The 19,713-nt window shown below is 41.9% G+C and overlaps 2 protein-coding genes across 2 annotated transcripts; both read right to left on the bottom strand.

The window, feature by feature from the left end:
* Nucleotides 1–13: 13 nt before the first annotated feature.
* On the bottom strand, nucleotides 14–9,487 carry twf1a (twinfilin actin-binding protein 1a). Its single transcript, XM_084452669.1, has 9 exons — nucleotides 9,413–9,487; nucleotides 7,384–7,464; nucleotides 6,893–7,071; nucleotides 5,534–5,629; nucleotides 5,258–5,362; nucleotides 2,441–2,566; nucleotides 1,875–2,025; nucleotides 1,645–1,766; nucleotides 14–1,154 (listed from the first exon to the last, which is right to left on the bottom strand). Exons 1-9 carry the CDS (start codon nucleotides 9,435–9,437, stop codon nucleotides 987–989), a joined length of 1,053 nt encoding a protein of 350 aa, XP_084308795.1. The 5' UTR covers nucleotides 9,438–9,487; the 3' UTR covers nucleotides 14–986.
* A 7,996-nt stretch (nucleotides 9,488–17,483) lies between these two features.
* Nucleotides 17,484–19,446, bottom strand: LOC311320808 (dynein light chain roadblock-type 2). The gene is made up of 4 exons (XM_084452646.1): nucleotides 19,384–19,446; nucleotides 18,499–18,574; nucleotides 17,959–18,126; nucleotides 17,484–17,823 (listed from the first exon to the last, which is right to left on the bottom strand). The coding sequence occupies exons 1-4, from the start codon at nucleotides 19,384–19,386 to the stop codon at nucleotides 17,780–17,782; spliced, it is 291 nt and encodes a 96-aa protein (XP_084308772.1). The 5' UTR covers nucleotides 19,387–19,446; the 3' UTR covers nucleotides 17,484–17,779.
* Nucleotides 19,447–19,713: the final 267 nt, after the last annotated feature.

The raw sequence follows: 19,713 nt of genomic DNA on the forward strand, positions 1-19,713 counted from the left end.
TGAATGCGAAGGGTATTCCCTTATCAATGAGGTGAGTGTTTAACAAGTGGTTTGTCTAAAATTCGTCAGTAGGCAAGTGACTTCTGCGACAAAAGACTCAACCCAGGAATCCTCTGTCCTCTGGGACTTCTACATCATAGAAGCCGGATGGATCAGTACATTACTTCCTCTAATTACTTCCTATCAATGCGGTGCACCGCTGGAAGTCCCTGTTCTCTCAAAGTCATGTGACCCTCATTGACAGCGTAGACGAGATCAGTAAGGACAAGACCTTTAATCACTGGAGCATCACACATACCTACAGTATGTACATATACAGCACTTGCATAGAAAAATAAGCTGTTTCTCAGCAGAGGTGTTTTATGTAAACCACAGTTATATCAAAAAAGAAGTCACTTTTTCCAATATAAAAAACCCACTGTATTAAAATGAAGAATGACACGAGGAATATTACATCTTTTTGGACCTCTTCAAAGCTGTGCAGGTAGCGATCGGGAGACAATTTGTCTCAACTCTTGGGACATGTAACACTTAAATAAACATTGACCTAAGGAATGCAGGGAAAGATTGCAAGCATGTGAACTCATGGAGGGGTTTGTCACATTGGCACAAATTCACATTATTTGCACTAACATACACGTTTTTTTTTGTCTCTGCACCTACAGTGTAAAACCTCTCTCAAACTTATTCTACCCTCTCAACTACTTTGTAAAATACTTTGTCAATGAAGTTACATATATATACCCATACACCTTCCATTTGGCAAGGCATTCAAATGGAAGTTCTCAAGCGTGTGTGTGTGTGTGTGTGTGTGTGTCTTTGCTCAGTTGTTATTGGTGTGCATAGTTCAGTCTGGGTGGGCTTTTTGTGAGCTCTGAAGGAGATTTCTGAAGGTTGTGTCAAATACGATTTCCCTCCATCACTTGGAATGTTCCATTGTGAAGTGTGTGGGTGTGTGTGGGGGGGCTGGGGGGGTTGAGGTCTGTTTAGTTGTCTTCCTCTCCATCTCCAGGCTGTCTGGTGATCCGGCGTCCACCCCTCTTCCCTGCTGGGCCCTTGGGCTTGGCAAAGGCCTGTTTGTGCGCGTGCTGCTTGGGATGGACCTCATCGTACAGGAAGTCACCAGTCAGCTCATCCCCATTTTCAATCTCCAGCTGAGAATCCACAGGAACACACACGCACAAACACAGGCAGTGATTAGCCTATAGCCTAAAGCTACTTATTAAACCTTTATAACACCCTGAGGAAGACAGTGACGGGCACCTAGAGGGCTCCCCTTTACGTTTAACCTGCCTCAGGTGTTTCACGCGCTGAGCCCCCCTGCGGTATTTCATTTCATTGATGCATACACTGCCAGGAGGAGTCTTTGAGCAGATTTAGCAAGCTTAGTTCGGTGTATTTCTCCCTACAATCTATGAATGAATTGGATCATTACATTTCGCACATTCTATGCAACTAATAAGGCCATGACACTGTATACTGGCAACCTTTGGGGCAATATTGTCAGCAACTGAAGTTGCCCTGATAGCAACAGAGGGGCAACAGGCAATAGGCAACCTTAACTCTCAATCTCCTCTTTGTTCTCATGGATGTAATTTCATTATTATGAACATATCACATGTAAAGCAACATTTTGTCTCTTACCTTCTTCTCTATTTCAATCTGAAGATTGTTTTCCGCCATGTCGACCAGAGGATTTTTGCAGCTGGAGTAAAGCATCCTCTCTTTGATACTGCACTTGTACCCAGGCATGGAATAGATGAACACTGAACAGACGAGAGGACAATCAGATGAATCATCTCAAACTATTATAGGATCTTCTCTGGAATATATGATTTTGCCGAGTGCTTTTCAGCAGGAATGTAGAGCTCCACCTGTGGACTCCAGGTAGTCCCCCTCGTGGGAATGCTTGTAGAGGAAGAAGTGGTAGCGCGCAGCGTCTTTAGGAATCCTCTTGGGAAGGTCTTTCACCTCTGTAGGGTCAGTGCTCGTCAACCTAATGAGCTCCTTTTCAAAATCTAATTCCTGTTCACAAAATAAACAATACTGTATGAACAACCAGGCACAATAGTTGCACACAGTGTTATACCTCAATCAAATGTCATTTCATCTTTGCATATTTCATTGAATAGGGCTTTTGATGGATAATCATGAGGCTGTTGAGATGAGGCAATCAACTCAGTCACAATTACCCCTTTGTCACCAAAATCTGATCCTGTGACACAATCTCTTGAATTTCAATGAGGAGAAATGACAAAATGTGACACTGGTCAAAAAGACTAAACACATTGTTTTGTCCCCTGAGCAACTCCTGAGCAAAAATCCCTTTTTCACTCAGAACAGAGGCTGGTGAAAAAGAGGAACGAGCCGGAGCCCAGCTGATTCACCTCACTAAATAAAGGAGAAAAGAAGGAGAGAAGGACAAACGCTTCCAGCTCACAAGTTGTACGTAGTTGATTTCCTTGTCCCTGAAGCGTTCCAGTGCCTGGACAGCGTCTCCATGCATAGGGAAGGCTACTCCCTGAAGGGTCTGCTGCTTGGTGTCCACGCCTATGTCTGTCTGCACCTGAACACACACACACACACACACATAGCAACATACTGTAAGCACTGAAAATGACAAAATCATTCAACACATTTTAGGTACGCCCAATGTACAATTCAGTCAATTTCCAATTTAGTCACTTCAAGTGACGTTCAAGTACAAATGCCCATTCAAAAATTTAAATTTAAACGCAATTCACTTCAGATTAGCATTTCAATTCACCTCCTGAAATGGGATTCACCCCAGTGAAATCCTACTGGTTATATTCACATTACAGCAGATCAATTATTCCTGAGTGACGACACCCAGCTCTGGGGCACTGGGGAAGAGAGCGGGGTTCCTCTATTGGGCCTGATGAGGATGTGTGCACCTATTTTTGGAGCCTCAATCCCACATAATAAACCAGCAGGCAATGTCTGATTGAGCCTCTGATGTCCCCACATCATGTCATGAAAGGATTGTGTTGTTGTTTTTTTGGTTGAAATCCATCTACTTAGGAAGAAGCAGCGGTCTCTCCAGGCTGCATGGATGAATGATACAGTATTTCAAAGCCTTTCTTGCTCCTACACACAGCTTAATGTGGTATTATCTTCCTACAACAGTTGGTCAACTGGGAGGACAAACTCCCCATTTTCCCTTCTGCTTTTGACTGGCTGTATTTTGGGGCATGACTGCCTCTCAAATGATTTCCTTTTATGGTGTGCAACCTGCTGCTCAGATCCTGTTTATGTGACAGACTGGGCTCTGGACAAAGTTGTTGTTCCCTCATGAACAAGTCACTTTGGCTTGAGGCTTTGTTTTTAAGAGAGAGAGGACAACGTTCCTTCTCCTTTGTGTGGTTTATAGAGTAAAAAATACAAATACAAGCACAAAAAAAGTCTTGACAGAAGCCAGAGTTTAGCAGTAGCTACAATATTACTTCTCAGACTTCCTAAATCTTATCCCTGGAGTCAAGCCCAGACCGGTGGTGTCACCTTGTCTGAGTGCACTCATGCAGAATCAATGCAAAGCACTGAATGCTCCGACATCATCATCAATTTCGTTTCAAGGGGCCTTCAATATTTTGTAAAAAAAAATCTGTTCTCGCTGTGTTTATGACATTTTTATCCATCTCTTTTATGGAAAGCACTAAGTATGAACGGTGCTATATAAATAAAATTGCATTGACATATAGGCTGACAGACAACTTTTAGTGCACGACCAGTAAAAGCCCCTAAGAACACTGTCCCTTTGCTTACAGGGCATCACTGTAGCTTTATGGGGAAAACAGCCCACATTTATTATGCCACGAGTCTTACCCATATACAGTAGGCCTAATACTGTAGATTCACCCCAGCTAACATCCTGCCATTCAAGCAAATCAGCATCTTTACACTTTCCGTTGATGACAGGCAAGCACTTGCACCCAGTCATGTTGCTGTTAACCTTGTGATGTATGAGAGGAGGACATATCGCTCTGGTGCTGAAATAGACCACTTCAACCTCCTCACTCCACTCCCGAAGGACACCGCACATGACTCACACGCTCCTTCGCCTTTATGTCTCTACTTTTAAAAACAGAATTGAGGTCTAAATCCACACCTGCTCTACAACATTATAAACACATAATTGTCCTTAAAATACCCGAAAGACACATGCCCAGAAATCCATTGTAAACAAATTTGCTAAGAACATGCAGGATAAGGATCAAAAGGAAACTGATTTAAGAGCAGAGCACAGGAAGTAGATGGTACAGTACTAACAATGTGCGTGTGTGTGTGTGTGTGTGTGTGTGTGTGTGTGTCAATGTGAGTGTGTGTGTCAATTAGAAAGTCAGCCTACTATCACCTGAAGAATATATCAAGGATCAAAGGATTTATGTCCCAGAAGGATTTGGAAAAACTTGTCCATGCGTTTATCTTCAGTAGACTCGACTACTGTAACGGTGTGTATACAGGTCTCTCTAAAAAATCGATCAGACAGCTGCAGCTGATTCAGAACGCTGCTGCTCGAGTCACTAACACTAAGAAAGTGGAGCATATCACACCAGTACTAAGGTCTTTACACTGGCTTCCTGTCTGTCAAAGAATTGACTTTAAAATACTGCTGTTGGTTTATAAAGCACTGAATGGTCTAGGGCCAAAATATATTTCTGATCTGCTCATATGCTATGAACCATCCAGACCCCTCAGGTCGTCTGGCACAGGTCTGCTTTCTGTCCCCAGAGTTAAAACAAAACATGGAGAAGCAGCATTCAGTTTTTATGCTCCACATATCTGGAACAAACTTCCAGAAAACTGCAGGTCTGCTGCAACTCTTGGTTCTTTTAAAACAAGCCTGAAGACTTTTCTTTTTGCCACTGCTTTCTAAGAGGAGCTATGTTTATCAGTATACTGCACTGTAACTTTTATTCCTGTATTCTATTTGTCCTGCTTTTTGTTTAAATGTCTATAATGACTTGCTTTTTGTTTTAATGCTTTTAATTTGTCCTGCCTTTTGTTTGAAATGTCTATAATGTCTTGCTTTTTGTTTTAATGCTTTTAATGTCTCATGTAAAGCACCTTGAATTGCCCTGTGGCTGAAATGTGCTATATAAATAAACTTGCCTTGCCTTGCCTTGCCTTGTGTGTGTGTGTGTGTGTGTGTGTGTGTGTGTGTGTGTGTGTGTGTGTGTGTGTGTGTGTGTGTGTGTGTGTGTGTGTGTGTGTGTGTGTGTGTGTGTGTGTACTGTACCTCATTGAGTTTAATCTGCCTCAGCACCTCTTCTGCAGCTGTGAGGGGCAGAGGAGCGGCCTGGATGGTCAGGTGCTTCCTGTATCCACTCAGAGTCACCTCGTCCTTGGAGAGAGGAGGGAAAGAGGGTCAGATAGACCAGCATCACAGCTGATATCATTCAAAAGAAATCTCAGGAATTAAACTAATTGAGCAGCAGATGGCAAAACAGAGTAAGTCCTTCATTTCTTAAGACATGTGAGAACATTTCAACACACATTCTGTCATACAACCAACCTTTGATGTGCCAAAGATCTCATCCTTGATGTGCCCACCACCAAACTCTTTCTTCAGTGTAGCTCTGGTAGCAGCGTATAACATTTTATGCCGGACCTGTTTGAAAAATAAGTTAGTAGGTGTATAAATCACATCTGGTCTTTGCGTCATTATATCTACTATAATCATAGAAATGCAGAGAATATATTAGTTAAAACCATATCAACCTGGTTAAGCACCAATGAAACATCATACATTATACTGGATATTCAAGTGCTAGAACATGTGCAACTGTTTTGAAAGCGCTGCAGTTCCAGACAAGCCTGAACTTGTGGAATTCTGCATTGCATTCTAAGAAGAATGTGGATCCCTGCCCTGTCTGGTAGAATAGCCTTAAAGCTACACTCTCTCTGCCACATGTTCTTCAGAGTTTAGACAATGTAGTTTGGACAATGTAAGCCTGACAATATTCTCATTCTTGCACCCATCTTTATAGGCACTAGCTCATCAAACACATTCCATTCACTCTTTCAGTGAATTTAAAGCCCCTGGAAACCCAAATCCACAATACTGTAGCCTTCTAAATATGCAATGTAGGGTATTATGTACATAATAGTAAGCATCTAAAAGTATTAAGAAATTAGTTTAAATCCAAATATTGGCCGGGTTTCCCGAACGAGTTAAGAAGTACTTAACTCCAAAGTACTTCTTAACTCCCATACAAAGGGTTGCTTAAGAAGGGTTCCTTAAGAAGGTTCTTTATCGGGAAACCCGGCCATTGTCATTTCAGTTTTTGTAACATTCCTGATAGCGGGGTTGAATCAGGTGTGGTTATGCTCGTACTTTCCACGTCAGTTGTCCCAGCCCAACAGGTGCAACTGTAACAAAACCTCTCTGCTCTCGCTAGCTATGGGTTTTGCAAAACGGCTACGTCTTGCAGCTGGAGCTGTAACCCCTCGACATCAGCCTCTTCATCATGCCATGAACCTGGAGATCGATCATGTAAAGCACAGATAAAGTTTAGCTGTACGTTATATGTTGCTTGTTAACCTCATCTAGGCTGTTTCTTAAGAAATCTACATAGTCACAACATTAGGCACAGTGAATTGTAGCTGACGTTACCAGCTAACTGACATGAGTGTAATGCTACCATCATCAGGAAGATGTCAATGAAAACGTGATCTGCCATGCCTACACAGTCTTGAGAAAAGCAAAATGGTCAAAAGCAAAGCTTGTTGTTGCACCGCTAATGACAACAAGCAGCTCGAATCTAGCAAGAGGCTGTGTTTTGAGCAAGCAGAACTAGACCTACTGTAGCTCAAATGAGTTGACACAACTGTGCCACCACATTTGCTTAGGGAAGTTGGGGAGGTTCCTTACAGGAGACTGGTCAGGTGACCAGGCCAGGAAGATCCACTCATAGCCCTGGGAGTTGGAGGAGTCCAGTCGGTAGAGGATATAGCACGGCAGGTCATCCTCCAGCAGAGGTATGACTATGGAGTCATACTCCTGGTCCCATGACTTTGATGCTTGCCTTGTATCTCCCAGCACTAACTCCTCTGAAACACAAAATATGGATCTTTATTCAAAAGGTATTCCAGGATTCTAAGGCTCAATTTAAATGCTTGTCAAAGTCAGGTTTATTTGTCACATGTTACAACATACAAGTACGAGCAGTGCAATGCTTTTTCGTAAGTTCCTAGATTGGGCACACACACTAAATAATGTAGAGAGGTAAACAAGATAAAAAGAAACAATGCAATATATAGCTAGATATGGTTTTATAATAAATCTGAGGTCCTTGGCTATATACCGCACAAACACTTAATACATTAGTAACCTATTGAATAAGGAAATAAAATCAAAGCTACCATCCTCAATGACAATCTTCAAGACTCGATATTGATCTCCCTTCCTCGCTTCAGCAAAGATGTCCTTCACCTCCTCACCAGCTAGAGAACAGATTTGAATGGGTTAGTATGTAGAAATATCAGCAGCACATAACATACTGGTTTCGAATGACTGTAATGTAATGTTTCCCAGACACAGATTAACCTAATCTTAGACACAAAAAATTTTCAAATAAAACATCAACAATTTTCTATTGAGAGTAGCCTAATATTCTAGTCTAGGATTAGGCTAGTTGCAAGCAAACCTCTCTCTGAGAAACTCTCCTTATGTCCTAAAGAGTGCTTCACAGTTAAGCTTCATAATTCAAAATACAGCTTCATGTTTTGTATGTAGTGGGGACTTCGTTTAAAGTCATCAGATGTTTAACATCAACAGCCATGCAATTATGTTCTCCTTCAGATGGCCTACAAAAAACCTCTGTCACTCACAGCTGTCTTTAATCTAATGTAATGGTGGTCTACAGGCTAGTACAGTGACTGAAGACTGGCCAAGTACTCAAGCCTACACAGCTCGACTCTGGCACTAAACAGAAGGCCTATCTTTCGAGTCAGCAATGAATCCCATAAGCGTAGACCAACATAAGGAGCTCAACTTCCCAAAGGGGATAACTATACAGTAACATCTCCAAAAGTTGGGTAAAGTAGCACACTATTTACTGTAACATTGTCAAGGTCACCATATGGCCATAGCTAAAGTCTTATTCAACAGTCTTAAGAAGCAATCTCCTCACGCAGCACACAAGCTGTCAAAAAATGACCACCTTACATGAGCTATTGCTTGCCTACTATAACTAGCCTAAGTGTTTCAAAAGGCATTAACAATGTCCTTTACTTTGATAACAAAATATCGGTTGAGGTCATTTCACAGTGTGTCATAGCACGGTAACCTTGAGGTAGGTAGCTTATCCCTGAGTCTAGTAATAGGTATGGTTCATTATCCCTGAGTCTAGTAATAGGTATGAGTCTAGTAATAGGTATGGCTCATTATCCCTGAGTCTAGTAATAGGTATGGCTCATTATCCCTGAGTCTAGTAACAGGTATGGCTCATTATCCCTGAGTCTAGTAACAGGTATGGCTCATTATCCCTGAGTCTAGTAATAGGTATGGCTCATTATCCCTGAGTCTAGTAGGTATGGCTCATTATCCCTGAGTCTAGTAACAGGTATGGCTCATTATCCCTGAGTCTAGTAATAGGTATGGCTCATTATCCCTGAGTCTAGTAATAGGTATGGCTCATTATCCCTGAGTCTAGTAATAGGTATGGCTCATTATCCCTGAGTCTAGTAGGTATGGCTCATTATCCCTGAGTCTAGTAATAGGTATGGCTCATTATCCCTGAGTCTAGTAATAGGTATGGCTCATTATCCCTGAGTCTAGTAACAGGTATGGCTCATTATCCCTGAGTCTAGTAGGTATGGCTCATTATCCCTGAGTCTAGTAATAGGTATGGCTCATTATCCCTGAGTCTAGTAGGTATGGCTCATTATCCCTGAGTCTAGTAATAGGTATGAGTCTAGTAACAGGTATGAGTCTAGTAATAGGTATGAGTCTAGTAATAGGTATGAGTCTAGTAATAGGTATGGTTCATGTAGAACATTTGGTTTTACTGAGCCAGCAGCATGTTTAATGAAGGCGTTGCCCACTCATTCATGCCGAATATACATTTTGCTTGCACTAAAAATAGAGAAAAAGCCCCCAGGCTATGGCATAGCTACGTATGTGTGAACCCCAGACAGAAACATCGACTCACAAGCAAACCAATAGCACCTATCCAGCATAGTCGTCATACTGTCAAAAGCAATGTGGCTTGCTAGCTAAGCTAGCTAGACTTCTGCAGCAGTGGAAGCTAGCTTTAGCTAGGCTAGCTACCCAGCAGGCTAACGCTAGCTAGCTCTGGGTCTGGTGCAATGAGCTGAACACCGAACAAAAAGAGAATCATAACAAGACAGCTGAAACATGCCAAGAAAACGACGATAAAACATTAACTACCTTGTATGCCCGTTTGATGTGACATTGTGCCTTCAGTTTTTATCGAGAGAAGGGATGAGGAGGGTGATGATTGAAGCGAAGCAGAGTGAGGAAGTAGGAAATGGACTACAGTCTGATCCACACTGCACATGTCGTCATCAACACGTCAACCAACCGCCTGGGCCTGATTACCCTACTGCGTTTTCATGGCTGCGTTTTCATGGCTGCGTTTTCATGGCTGCGTTTTCGAATGGGGGAAAACGATCCGCGATTACACGCGAAATTGCATACATGTAAATATCTGTTCAAGTCTCTTTTCACACACACTAACATGCCCGAAAACGCATATCACCACCATTAAAGAGCATATCAAACAGGTGATTTAGTTACAAGTTTGAGCTATTGCAATCAAGGGTATATTTTTCCTAGAATGAGTTTAAAGTCGCAAGGACGTTTGAGATCATCTAACTTCTGGAGTTTGAGTAAACAAGCTATGAGGGTGGGACATGCGTTTAGAGGAATAGGCTCTGTGCACCAGCTTCACTACTTCCTGAAAGTCACTTGGCTTCTTTATTTCCTGTCCAATATGATTGGATTAAGTGATTAATCAGGTGTGCGCTGTGTCTGATTAATCACTTAATCCAATCATATAGGACAGGAAATAAAGCTGCCAAGTGACTTTCAGGAAGTAGTGGGGCTGGTGCACAGAGCCTATTTGATTGGAACATTGACAAGTGGACGGGTTTTAAGAACTTCAGACAGATTCGATAGAAGGATAGCGTTGATTGACGGGTGGATGTCGTGAGATTATTGGCCTAAAATCTAAGGTAGCCTACCTGTTGTCGTCATTGCACGTGACCTACCGTTTTCCAGGAAGTAAGAAATTATATAGGCTACTTTGATATAAGATTACAACAAAAGTAGAATTTTGTAATTTTTATGGCATACATCAGTGAATAGGTGAACACTATGACCAATTATGTGAACCAAAATGGGACAGAATGCTTTTTTCATTTCAGTGCGACTTTAAAATGCAGCTGTCCAGCCACCCAACCAACACCAACAGACCGCAGTAAAGTTGGTTTCATATTGGACATTCACAGTAGCCTGGCTTCGCCAGACCCAATTCGCAAAAATGCAAGGGTCTGGAAACTCACAGTTGCTTTGCGATTCCCAAGGGGCGTTACCAACGGGCGTAGATCAAAATGCCTCTGGACGCAATTGGATAGACATACAACTAATCGGCGAAAATGCCCCCAAAATGCCTCTATGGTGCTCCTCTGTTCCGTCATCTTTAAACCCGCCCCGTAAACGGTTGTGATTGGCACTAACACATTTCTGTTCGAGTGGATTCCAATAGAATGGTTGGATAAACAGACTGATCTGCAGAGTGAAATCGAATGTGAGCGCGAGATCAGGCTGGACAGACATTCATGGTATTTTAGGCCGCATTTACACTGCCTGGTTGAAGTGACCCAATTCCGTGTTTTTGCTCACATGTGGCTCATATCAGATATATGCACGTGTAAGCAGGAAAAAAGCACATGGAATCGGATATTCTCAGATCCGTTTCAGGCCTCAATCATATGTGGAAATGAATCAGATATGTATGAATCAGACATCTGCTAATGCGACAGTAGTCTAAACCAGTGTTTCTCAACCAGGGGTCCCTGGCATAATTACTGGGGGTCCTTGGGAAAGTGTTTATAATATATTTTTTAAATGATATTTTTGTTAAAAGTATCAAAAATATGTTTAAATAATATTATATAAGCTCATCATATTTAAAAAATTAACACTATTTTAAAATGAACCCAATAGGCTATGCGTATTCGCACACATTCACAACTCTCATGTTAGCGGAGCTAACTCGTTCTTGAAACATAATAATTCACAAATGATTCAAGCAGTTGGCAAATTAAGTGTCATAGAAGCCATAAAATGTGTACAAGTTTTACTTTTTGTGGTGTGAAAAAAAAGTGTGAAGAAAAAAGCTTGAAACTGGCGTATGATAAGATCATTAATGTTAATCATGAATACAATAGAAACTTGACTGACTGTGGCTTCTTACATAGGCCTACTAAACATGTGAACTGCATGAGGGGGCATTATTATTATTAAAGGTGCTCAGTTCGATTTCTCTTCTTTTTTCGGCCACTAGATGGGGCAGTGGTGCAGTGTATCATATATAAACAAGTGGGCGTTTTCACTCCATATATGGATATATATGAATATATATATGAATATATATATATATAATACAGAAATACATGGTAGCTAACATTTTAGGGGGACTAGGGCTGGCTAACGTTGCTTATGAACCTGAATTTAGCTACTTACTCATCGAGGAAAAGAAAGGCGAGCTTTGAGTCGCTTTTGATGCCCAAAGTAGCTCCAACCTCTCTCCAGATAGTAAACGCCAGCCCAATATTGATTCGTGTCCGTGATCTTCTTGTATCTGACTCTTTTTTAGCCGAAGACCGTGGTGTCTTTGCTCCCGAACTTTAACTTCTCTCAGCCATGTTCAGCTAACGTTAGCTATATACTGTAGGCCTATTCCCAACGGCCATGTCTCAAACGTCCATCAAGATGACGCTGCCCCTTTCTTATATACGGTGCCGTTCACGGGGTGGGGCACAGCGCCGGGCCGCTTCACTCATAATAAAAATTAATTCTGCATTTGCTCCACAGGCACGACACCGTTGGCTATATTTTCTGTACAGATAGTTATGACTCCCCTGGACCTATTTATTGCATATATTGGATTTTTTTTTTTTTTTCAAAAAGTGCAGTAAATCGAACAGAGCACCTTTAACTATTATTGATAATACGATATGCTACTGTATTTGTGCAGCACTGACGCATACTAATTATACAGAGCTCTGTCATTCTCCCTCAGACTGATAGTAGGTTGAACTTGTGTTTGTAACATATTATGCTGATGCCTGGAGAAAACGTTTCTAAATGTTGAAAAGGCGTTTTCACACATTGCGGTAGATGTCGTCAAAGTTAGGGTGAGGGTAGGCCTACGCTGTGATGACAGACGGCATGGCCTGGAGTGCACAGCTCAGCTTGACTCCCAACTGAAATCACACTTGCAGTAACCGCTACATGGCCGTAACTTCCTTTTTCAGTATGGCAGCCGTCAAAGGAAAAACACACCATTGTTTCTTAATGTCTTAATTTATAAGGAATGTAAAGTTTGTATTTTTGTGCGTGGCTGTAATCCAGCGCACCAAAGATAGCAAATGTCCGGTTGCCACTCCCTCCCTCCCTCTCTTCCTCCCTTCCTCCGTCGTGTTGTTGACCTGCAGTTCTATCTTGCTACCACAAGAGGCACTGTTTTTTTGTGCATGGCTGTAAGCCAGCTCACCTAGAATAGAGTTTGTCCGGTTATCATTCCCTCCCTCCCTCCCTCCCTCCCTCCGGTTAATGTTGACCTGCATTTCTCTGTTCGCACCACAAGAGGTGGTAGTCCCAGCACACCAAAATAAAGGACACCAAAATCAACCTGCCGATCTCGACTGCACAAGTAGAGTAGCGGTGAAAGCATTGGACACCCACTCGGGAGACGGGGGTTCAAGGCCCCAGTGGGGATGACTTTATGGGACTATACCCCAAACCTCCACATGTTCATCCTTTCACTCCAACCTTTACCCCTTGCCTTATAGGTCAGATCCTGTCCCAACCCCAACCCTTATTCTAACCCCAACCCACACTAGGGACTGGAAGAAGGACACCAAAACCAACCCAAGCAGAGTAGTGGTGAAAGCATAGGACTCCCACCCGGGAGACGGGGGTTCAAGGCCCCGGTGGGCATGACTTTATGGGACTATACCCCAAACCTCCACATGTTCATCCTTTCACTCCAATCTTTTTAGCTCTTACCTTTGTCCATAAACAGAAGGTGAACCAATTGCAGCAAAATAGCTAACATTACAGGAATCATCAGTGTAACTGCTTTAGCCACTGACCGCTACCATTAATGTTATGGAAGCTGCTGCTAGTTGTTGTGAGCTCATGAGCTAACTGGCTATCCCGCTCTTATTGTGCTGGATTAGAATTGGAAGCATTGGAACTGATGTGTCCAGGCGACAAGACCTATCTTAATTTATCAGACATTATTTCATGTCATTTCAATTCACAGCTATTTCAGTGGCGTGACTAGCTTCCGTCCGACCAGTCCTGAACAGAAACAAGCCAGCCATGCACATAAGCCAGGTTGGACCTGGCCTGGTTTGTGTGTGATAGAGATGGCCTTCCTATGGCAGCATTGGTTGTAGAGATCCTCGATGGCTGGGAGCTCCACTCCGATGATCTTCTACGCTGCCTTCACCACCTTCTGGATGGCATTCTTGTCATGGGCGGTGGTGTTGCTGTACGTTTAGTTGAATAGGCCTATTGCTATTATTGTTGTACTGTCTGGATATTGAATATTGTGTACTGAGCATTGAGCTGAATATCAAGTACCAGGTTCAGTACTGTTATACTGCATACTGAGTCGAGTAAGCTTACAGCTGCTACAGCGAGAGTATTGAGTTGAACATTGAATATCGTGTTGAGTAGGGTACTGTCATCACCTGTGATATTAATTTATCAGACATTATTTCATGTCATTTCAATTCACAGCTATTTATGATACGATACGATAGTACTTTATTGTCAGCAAGCTGAAATTTGTTTTGTATCCATGGCACCTCTGTTCAAGAGTTACATACACGTGGAGGACACAACAAGACAGACATAAAACACATCCAGAACATTCCACATAATATTTCAGTGGTATGACTAGCTTCCGTCCTACCAGAACAGAAACAAGCCACGCACATAAGCCAGGCTGGACCTGGCCTGGTTTGAGCTCTGGACCCCTGGCATATTTTGAGAAATCCAGAAGGACCCCCCACCCCTAGCCTGGGTCCAGACCAAGGTTATAATAGTTTAGATTTTTTCATTAGTTTTTATTTTTATATCGTTTTAACTTTTTGTTTTCAATTTCAGTTTAGTTTTGATTAGTTTTAAAGCAGGTTTGCTAGTTTAGTTTCGTTTTAATTTTTTTGAAAATGCTTAGTTTTAGTTTAGTTTTTATTAGTTTCAGTATTAGTTTTAGTTTGTTTTCTTCTGCGCTAGCCTGGTGAGACCATCCTGATCTTGTGAGCTCACGTTGTTTCACTCCGTGTGAAACAAGCCATCTGGTGCACGTCAGGTTACTTCTGCGCGGGGACACAGCAAAAAAAAAATGGAGGATAGATTTCATATCCACCCAAAATACTAGGCTTATGTATGAAATGAATAAGACTAAAACTAAGGACATGTTCTTAATAATTTTAGTTTATTTTAGTTAGTTTTGTAAACACACAATACAGTTTTAGTTAGTTGTAGTTTTTTTGTAAAGTCTAGTTTTTATTTTTATTTCAGTTAACTACAATGTTTTTTCACACCAAGTTTGAGTTTTTTTTGTTAGTTTTTGTTAACTATAATAACCTTGGTCCAGACATTCAAATACACCCTCTCCACCGAAGTTGACTGATTCTTGGAAGATTTCAATGGAGTGTAATGAGCTGACATTCTGACTGATATCAGGCTACTCCACACCACCTCTCCACAACAATAGGCTATATATTATTTAGTAGTATGGCCATTGTTAAATTAACCAGGCCAGGTCCAGCCTGGTTAATTTAACCTCCATTCTTTGTGAACTTCACAGTAGTTGTGCGTAACAAACTACAGTACTTATACTTTTTAGCTACTACCAGGACATACTACAGCTGCCCCCAGAATGTATATAGTTTGTACGCAGTATGAATTCAATTGGGACATACTACCTTGTCATAACATTGCGCCTTGAAATTTTACCACATCCATTGCTGTCCATGAAGCGACATTCATCCACAGCTGGGATTCATCAAAATGCCTCCGGCGCGACTCACACATGTGACAATTTCCGCTGAGCACAGGATTGTGGGTCAGAATAGCCAGAAAAGTGTGCTGGCTTGCATACTGCAAAATACAACCAGATGTAGAAGGACATCCTGGTATTTGTACCATACTGCATGTGGCATGCTATGTATTGGGACATGCTACATACATTTTTGCCATATTTTGGCATACTATATAGTATGGAAGTATGCGATTCGGAACACAGCCTGTCTCAGAATAGTCTAGTACAAGTTTACTCGGGAAACCATGTAGTTTCTATATCCGCAGAGAGCAGAGCTTGAGCTATTTAGTAGCGCTAGATATGTTTGTATTTCAACATTCAGTAGGACTTTAGAGTTTAGAGCATGTAGGTGCATGGACTTGTTTGCCCACTAGATGGAGACATTGAACTTGAGCCCAGAGTCAGAGGACTTGTTACCACAAGGGAACATGCATAATAGGTGGGGGACAACATGTTTACATGTGCACTTGTTGTAGTTACACTGTTGACCAGTACGGCAGTAAACCTCTAACAGTTTGTCATGATGAGAGCAGATTTCCTCCTGGAGTTGTCCAGTAGCGTCCACTACCCGGTGTAGGCTTCCTGGGTGGAGGGATGGATGTATTAAGAGAGCGGTGGAGGTTCTTCTCAAGTTTGAGGTGAGTCAGTAAGAGGCCAGACACACCAGACAGGTCTTGAGGGCTTTGAGATTCCTCCCAGTGCAGATGTCACTCCACATCTCCAGGCCCAGAATGACAGTGTGAGCAGCTTGAAGTCCTGTCGTCTTCTGTTTCTCTCTGCCAGCATAGTGTTTCTGTTCAGAGCCAGGTCTGTCTGCACAGGGCAGGCACCTTTCTGGCCATCCTAGCCCCAGCAGGCCTTGATGCAGCCCCGTAGAAAGCTGTGTCTACAGGGAACAGTCACTGGCTCCTTCAGTACAGCTAGACAGATAGAACGGTTCATGTAGTCCATGGCTGTAGCCTATTTTTGACGTGAACAGCACCAGGCTGTGTCAGTATCAGTTTTGTTTTCCTGGAATCTTCTGTGCTGAGCAGTGACTTCCTGGTTCTGGTGATGTCAGGCACCATGTTTGTCCAGCAGAGGGGGTAAGAGCACAGCCAATGACATGTTGTTCTCTATCAGGACCCTGCCATTAGAAGACATGGGGCCAGGAATGAAGAAGCTCCTCCCCCAGGGGGAAATTGATGACATTTGACGAAGGATGATGAAGAAGAGGGTGAATATAAGAATGATGAATTATCAATATGTAATGTCCACTGAGAGACTGCTGGCTACATCAGGCTACCTATACTGTGACTTCACTAGCCTGATATCAGAATGTCAACTTGTTACACTCCGGTGGGACCTTCAGTGGAGAGGGAAGATTTGAATGTTTGGCTAAGACTTCACACTAACAGGACTCAACATTAACACTATAGTACAAAAATAGAAGGAAAATGAGAGGGCTACGGTGTTCTGTGAGTTTACAGCTAGTTAAAGGCTTTTTAATTTCCTTAAACTTCATTTTTTGCATTGCAGGTGATTGGATGAACCATCTGTCTATCACCATATTGGAGAACTGTCTTCAACTGTTCCTCGCTGTCATAAACCCGCCCAGTGTAGCTGTTTGTATTTCAAATTCCTCAGAACCAACGCTGATTGGCAAGATCATTTTCTGATCAGGCATCAACGAGTCTCTAGGGAGAGTATCCAGACTGATTTGTGAAACAGAATGTGAACTCACAAAATCAGGATGGTCTCACGAGGCTGATACAGTTTCAGCTTCAAGCCAGTCACTCAGCCCCTCTGGCCTGGGTTTGGAGCTCTTGGTTTAGGGTCTTTAGAGAAGATACTGTGAAGATGCGGTGGAGCTACATAAAACTACTTACTACATACTTCTCAAATATATCTAAGCAGGACTCACTTATAATACTGTAGTTAAGGTCAGAGACAGCACTTTTATATGTGCATTAGCATCAAAGGTATAATAGATATTAATATAATGTTTCCTGATTTCTCCCCCATAAAATATTTAGTCTCAGCACTCATTTTTGTGGTGAAAGAAATGTCGTCACACTTATAATCAAGGGACAAAAACACCTACAACTCAACAAACAGTTATGACATACAGTATCTGTTCCTTTAATTTCATAAACTGATCAATTTCCAGGCACATTAAATACTGTTTAAATATGTATGGGTAAACTTGGAATGTCTAAATTGAATTCTTAAGGCCAACAAACATTGAGGCGAAGAGAGAGGAGAGGAAGGAGAAAGGGGAGAGTAAGGAGAGAGGAGGGGGAGAGGGAGTGTGCTGTACAAGGTAACATAAGTAGAAATTAGTAGAAAAAGAAGATAAACACGAACGCAGCAGTATCTGTGGTACTGTTACACAGAACCGACATTGTATCCCCAGACAGAGACCCGAGTGTGACGGTCCAAGGCTCATAGGGAGGGCCGCAGGCTGGAGGCTATTCACTCGGGTTCTGGATGACTATCAACAGATACTCCTTATCTGGAAAGGAGAGAGACCATTATAACCATTACTTTCACTGAACAAAAATCATTCTAATGTCATCTAAGATCAATCTAATACATAAATGGATATGGTAGAAACTATGATAAATCCATGTATTTGAACCCTACTCACCAGGGGCCACCATAATCTCATGTTTCTTCGAGCGGATGCGTAGGAAGGTGAGGTCGTTCTGAGGGTCGATGTCTCGTACGGTGCTCCTAGCTTTCATGGTGAGCTGGTGCAGCAGCCCTGCATACTGTACTGTGGTGGAATTATCTAAAGTAGTTCTGATAGGGATGCCTGTTAACGACCAAGATAAACACAACATCATTTAAACAACAAATACTCTGCAGCCTGCAGGCTAATGGTGTGTACTAAACAGTAGGGTATTTAAAGAAGCATTCCACAAAATTAGCACTAGCCTCAATATCATTTTTGCTTGTGTCAAGAATGTATACCTAGTGAGTTGCAATATTTCTGAATCGTTATAATCGGTATAACATGGAGACCACATTGGGCAGGGTGCAGGGAAAAAGACAGGACAGTGCAAAGAGCGAAAAAGGATGAGCTAAGAAAAAGAACAATATACAAAAGGTAGTGCAGTCATTGTATATACAGTGAGTATGCAGTCTAATGTGTATGTGCAAGGGTTAGTTTGGTTTGTATTCTTACCCTCTGCGTTGACAACTATTGTCCCAATTACACCCTTGTGTGTTTGGATCCTCTTCAATGTCTCTTCAACTTCAGCCTGGAACAGGATAGAGAATGCAAAGTATAGAAGAGGATGGCAAAACAGCAAAACAGCTATTGGTCTTTAAAACGAAGATCAGATAGATGGCCTGTAGCACAGCTAGATTTATAACTATCCCGTTTCAGTTTACAGCTTGATAGGTTATGGTAGCTGCTATGGTACCACTACAGTTTGGCTAACGTTAGTGGAAGTTAATACCCACTCTGAGACGACAACGTAACAAAAACTGTAAATGTATAAAACCAGACAACGTTTGGTGATAATAATTAAGCTTACTTTGTCGCTCAAAGTGTCCTCTGAACAGTTCCGGTTTTCAAATCTAGCTGCGTTGTGTCGGTTTTAAACTGGGTTGCTAATTTTGACGATAGTGCTGCAATTTGTAATCCTGGAGGGGGGCTGCGTTAACGCCCATCCCACCCACTCCTGTGTACAGTAATTCATAGTGATGATGTGGTCGTTTTTATATAACTAAATATGCACAACAAGCTGATAATATGAAGGTATACTCTCTATGATATGTTATTGTAGGAGAGTTGGTTACTTTTCCGTTGCAGTTTAAAATGTCTCTAGCACAAGCCCAGGAATCAGTCTTGTCACTGCGTTTGGGCGTTACGACCGTTAAAACCACCTTACGGTAATGGTTAGCACTAGCCACCCTTCTCTGACAGCAAGGCTAGAAAATGTCCTGTATTCCTCATACTGATCGTGTTCAACTGTATTCCAATAAACGACCTAGCTAGCTAACAGTAATGCTAGTCCTATGTGCAGATAGCTACATGTGATTAAATAAAGGGTGAGTATTTTACCATTCTGCAAGTAAACAGCCAGGTCAATGTTGCTGTTGTCTTGTCGGGGTTTTCTGTTGCTAGGGGAAACGGAAGTAATGGTGCGTTCGTTTGTTGTCGGAGCTGGCAAAATACCTTCCTCCCACCTGTGTGCATTCAGATATATACCATTATATCACAGTTACCTAGTTATATCTATATACCATTATATCACAGTTACCTAGTTATATCTATATACCATTATATCACAGTTACCTAGTTATATCTATATACCATTATATCAGTTACCTAGTTATATCTATATACCATTATATCACAGTTACCTAGTTATATCTATATACCATTATATCA

The sequence above is a fragment of the Borostomias antarcticus genome (genome assembly GCF_949987555.1).
Source record: "Borostomias antarcticus genome assembly, chromosome: 18".
Taxonomy (NCBI): Eukaryota; Metazoa; Chordata; class Actinopteri; order Stomiiformes; family Stomiidae; genus Borostomias; species Borostomias antarcticus.

Excerpts from the sequence above, each read along its gene's own strand:
- LOC311320808 (XM_084452646.1), bottom strand. Across the intron at positions 18,127-18,498 it reads AATAGTTGTCAACGCAGAGG|GCATCCCTATCAGAACTACT; the intron begins GTAAGAATACAA and ends GGTCGTTAACAG. Across the intron at positions 17,824-17,958 it reads TGAGATTATGGTGGCCCCTG|ATAAGGAGTATCTGTTGATA; the intron begins GTGAGTAGGGTT and ends TCTCCTTTCCAG.
- twf1a (XM_084452669.1), bottom strand. The coding sequence starts at position 9,437 with ATGTCACATCAAACGGGCATACAAG. Across the intron at positions 5,630-6,892 it reads GGTCACCTGACCAGTCTCCT|GTCCGGCATAAAATGTTATA; the intron begins GTAAGGAACCTC and ends TTTTTCAAACAG. Across the intron at positions 2,567-5,257 it reads GGCAGATTAAACTCAATGAG|GTGCAGACAGACATAGGCGT; the intron begins GTACAGTACACA and ends GTGTGTGTTCAG.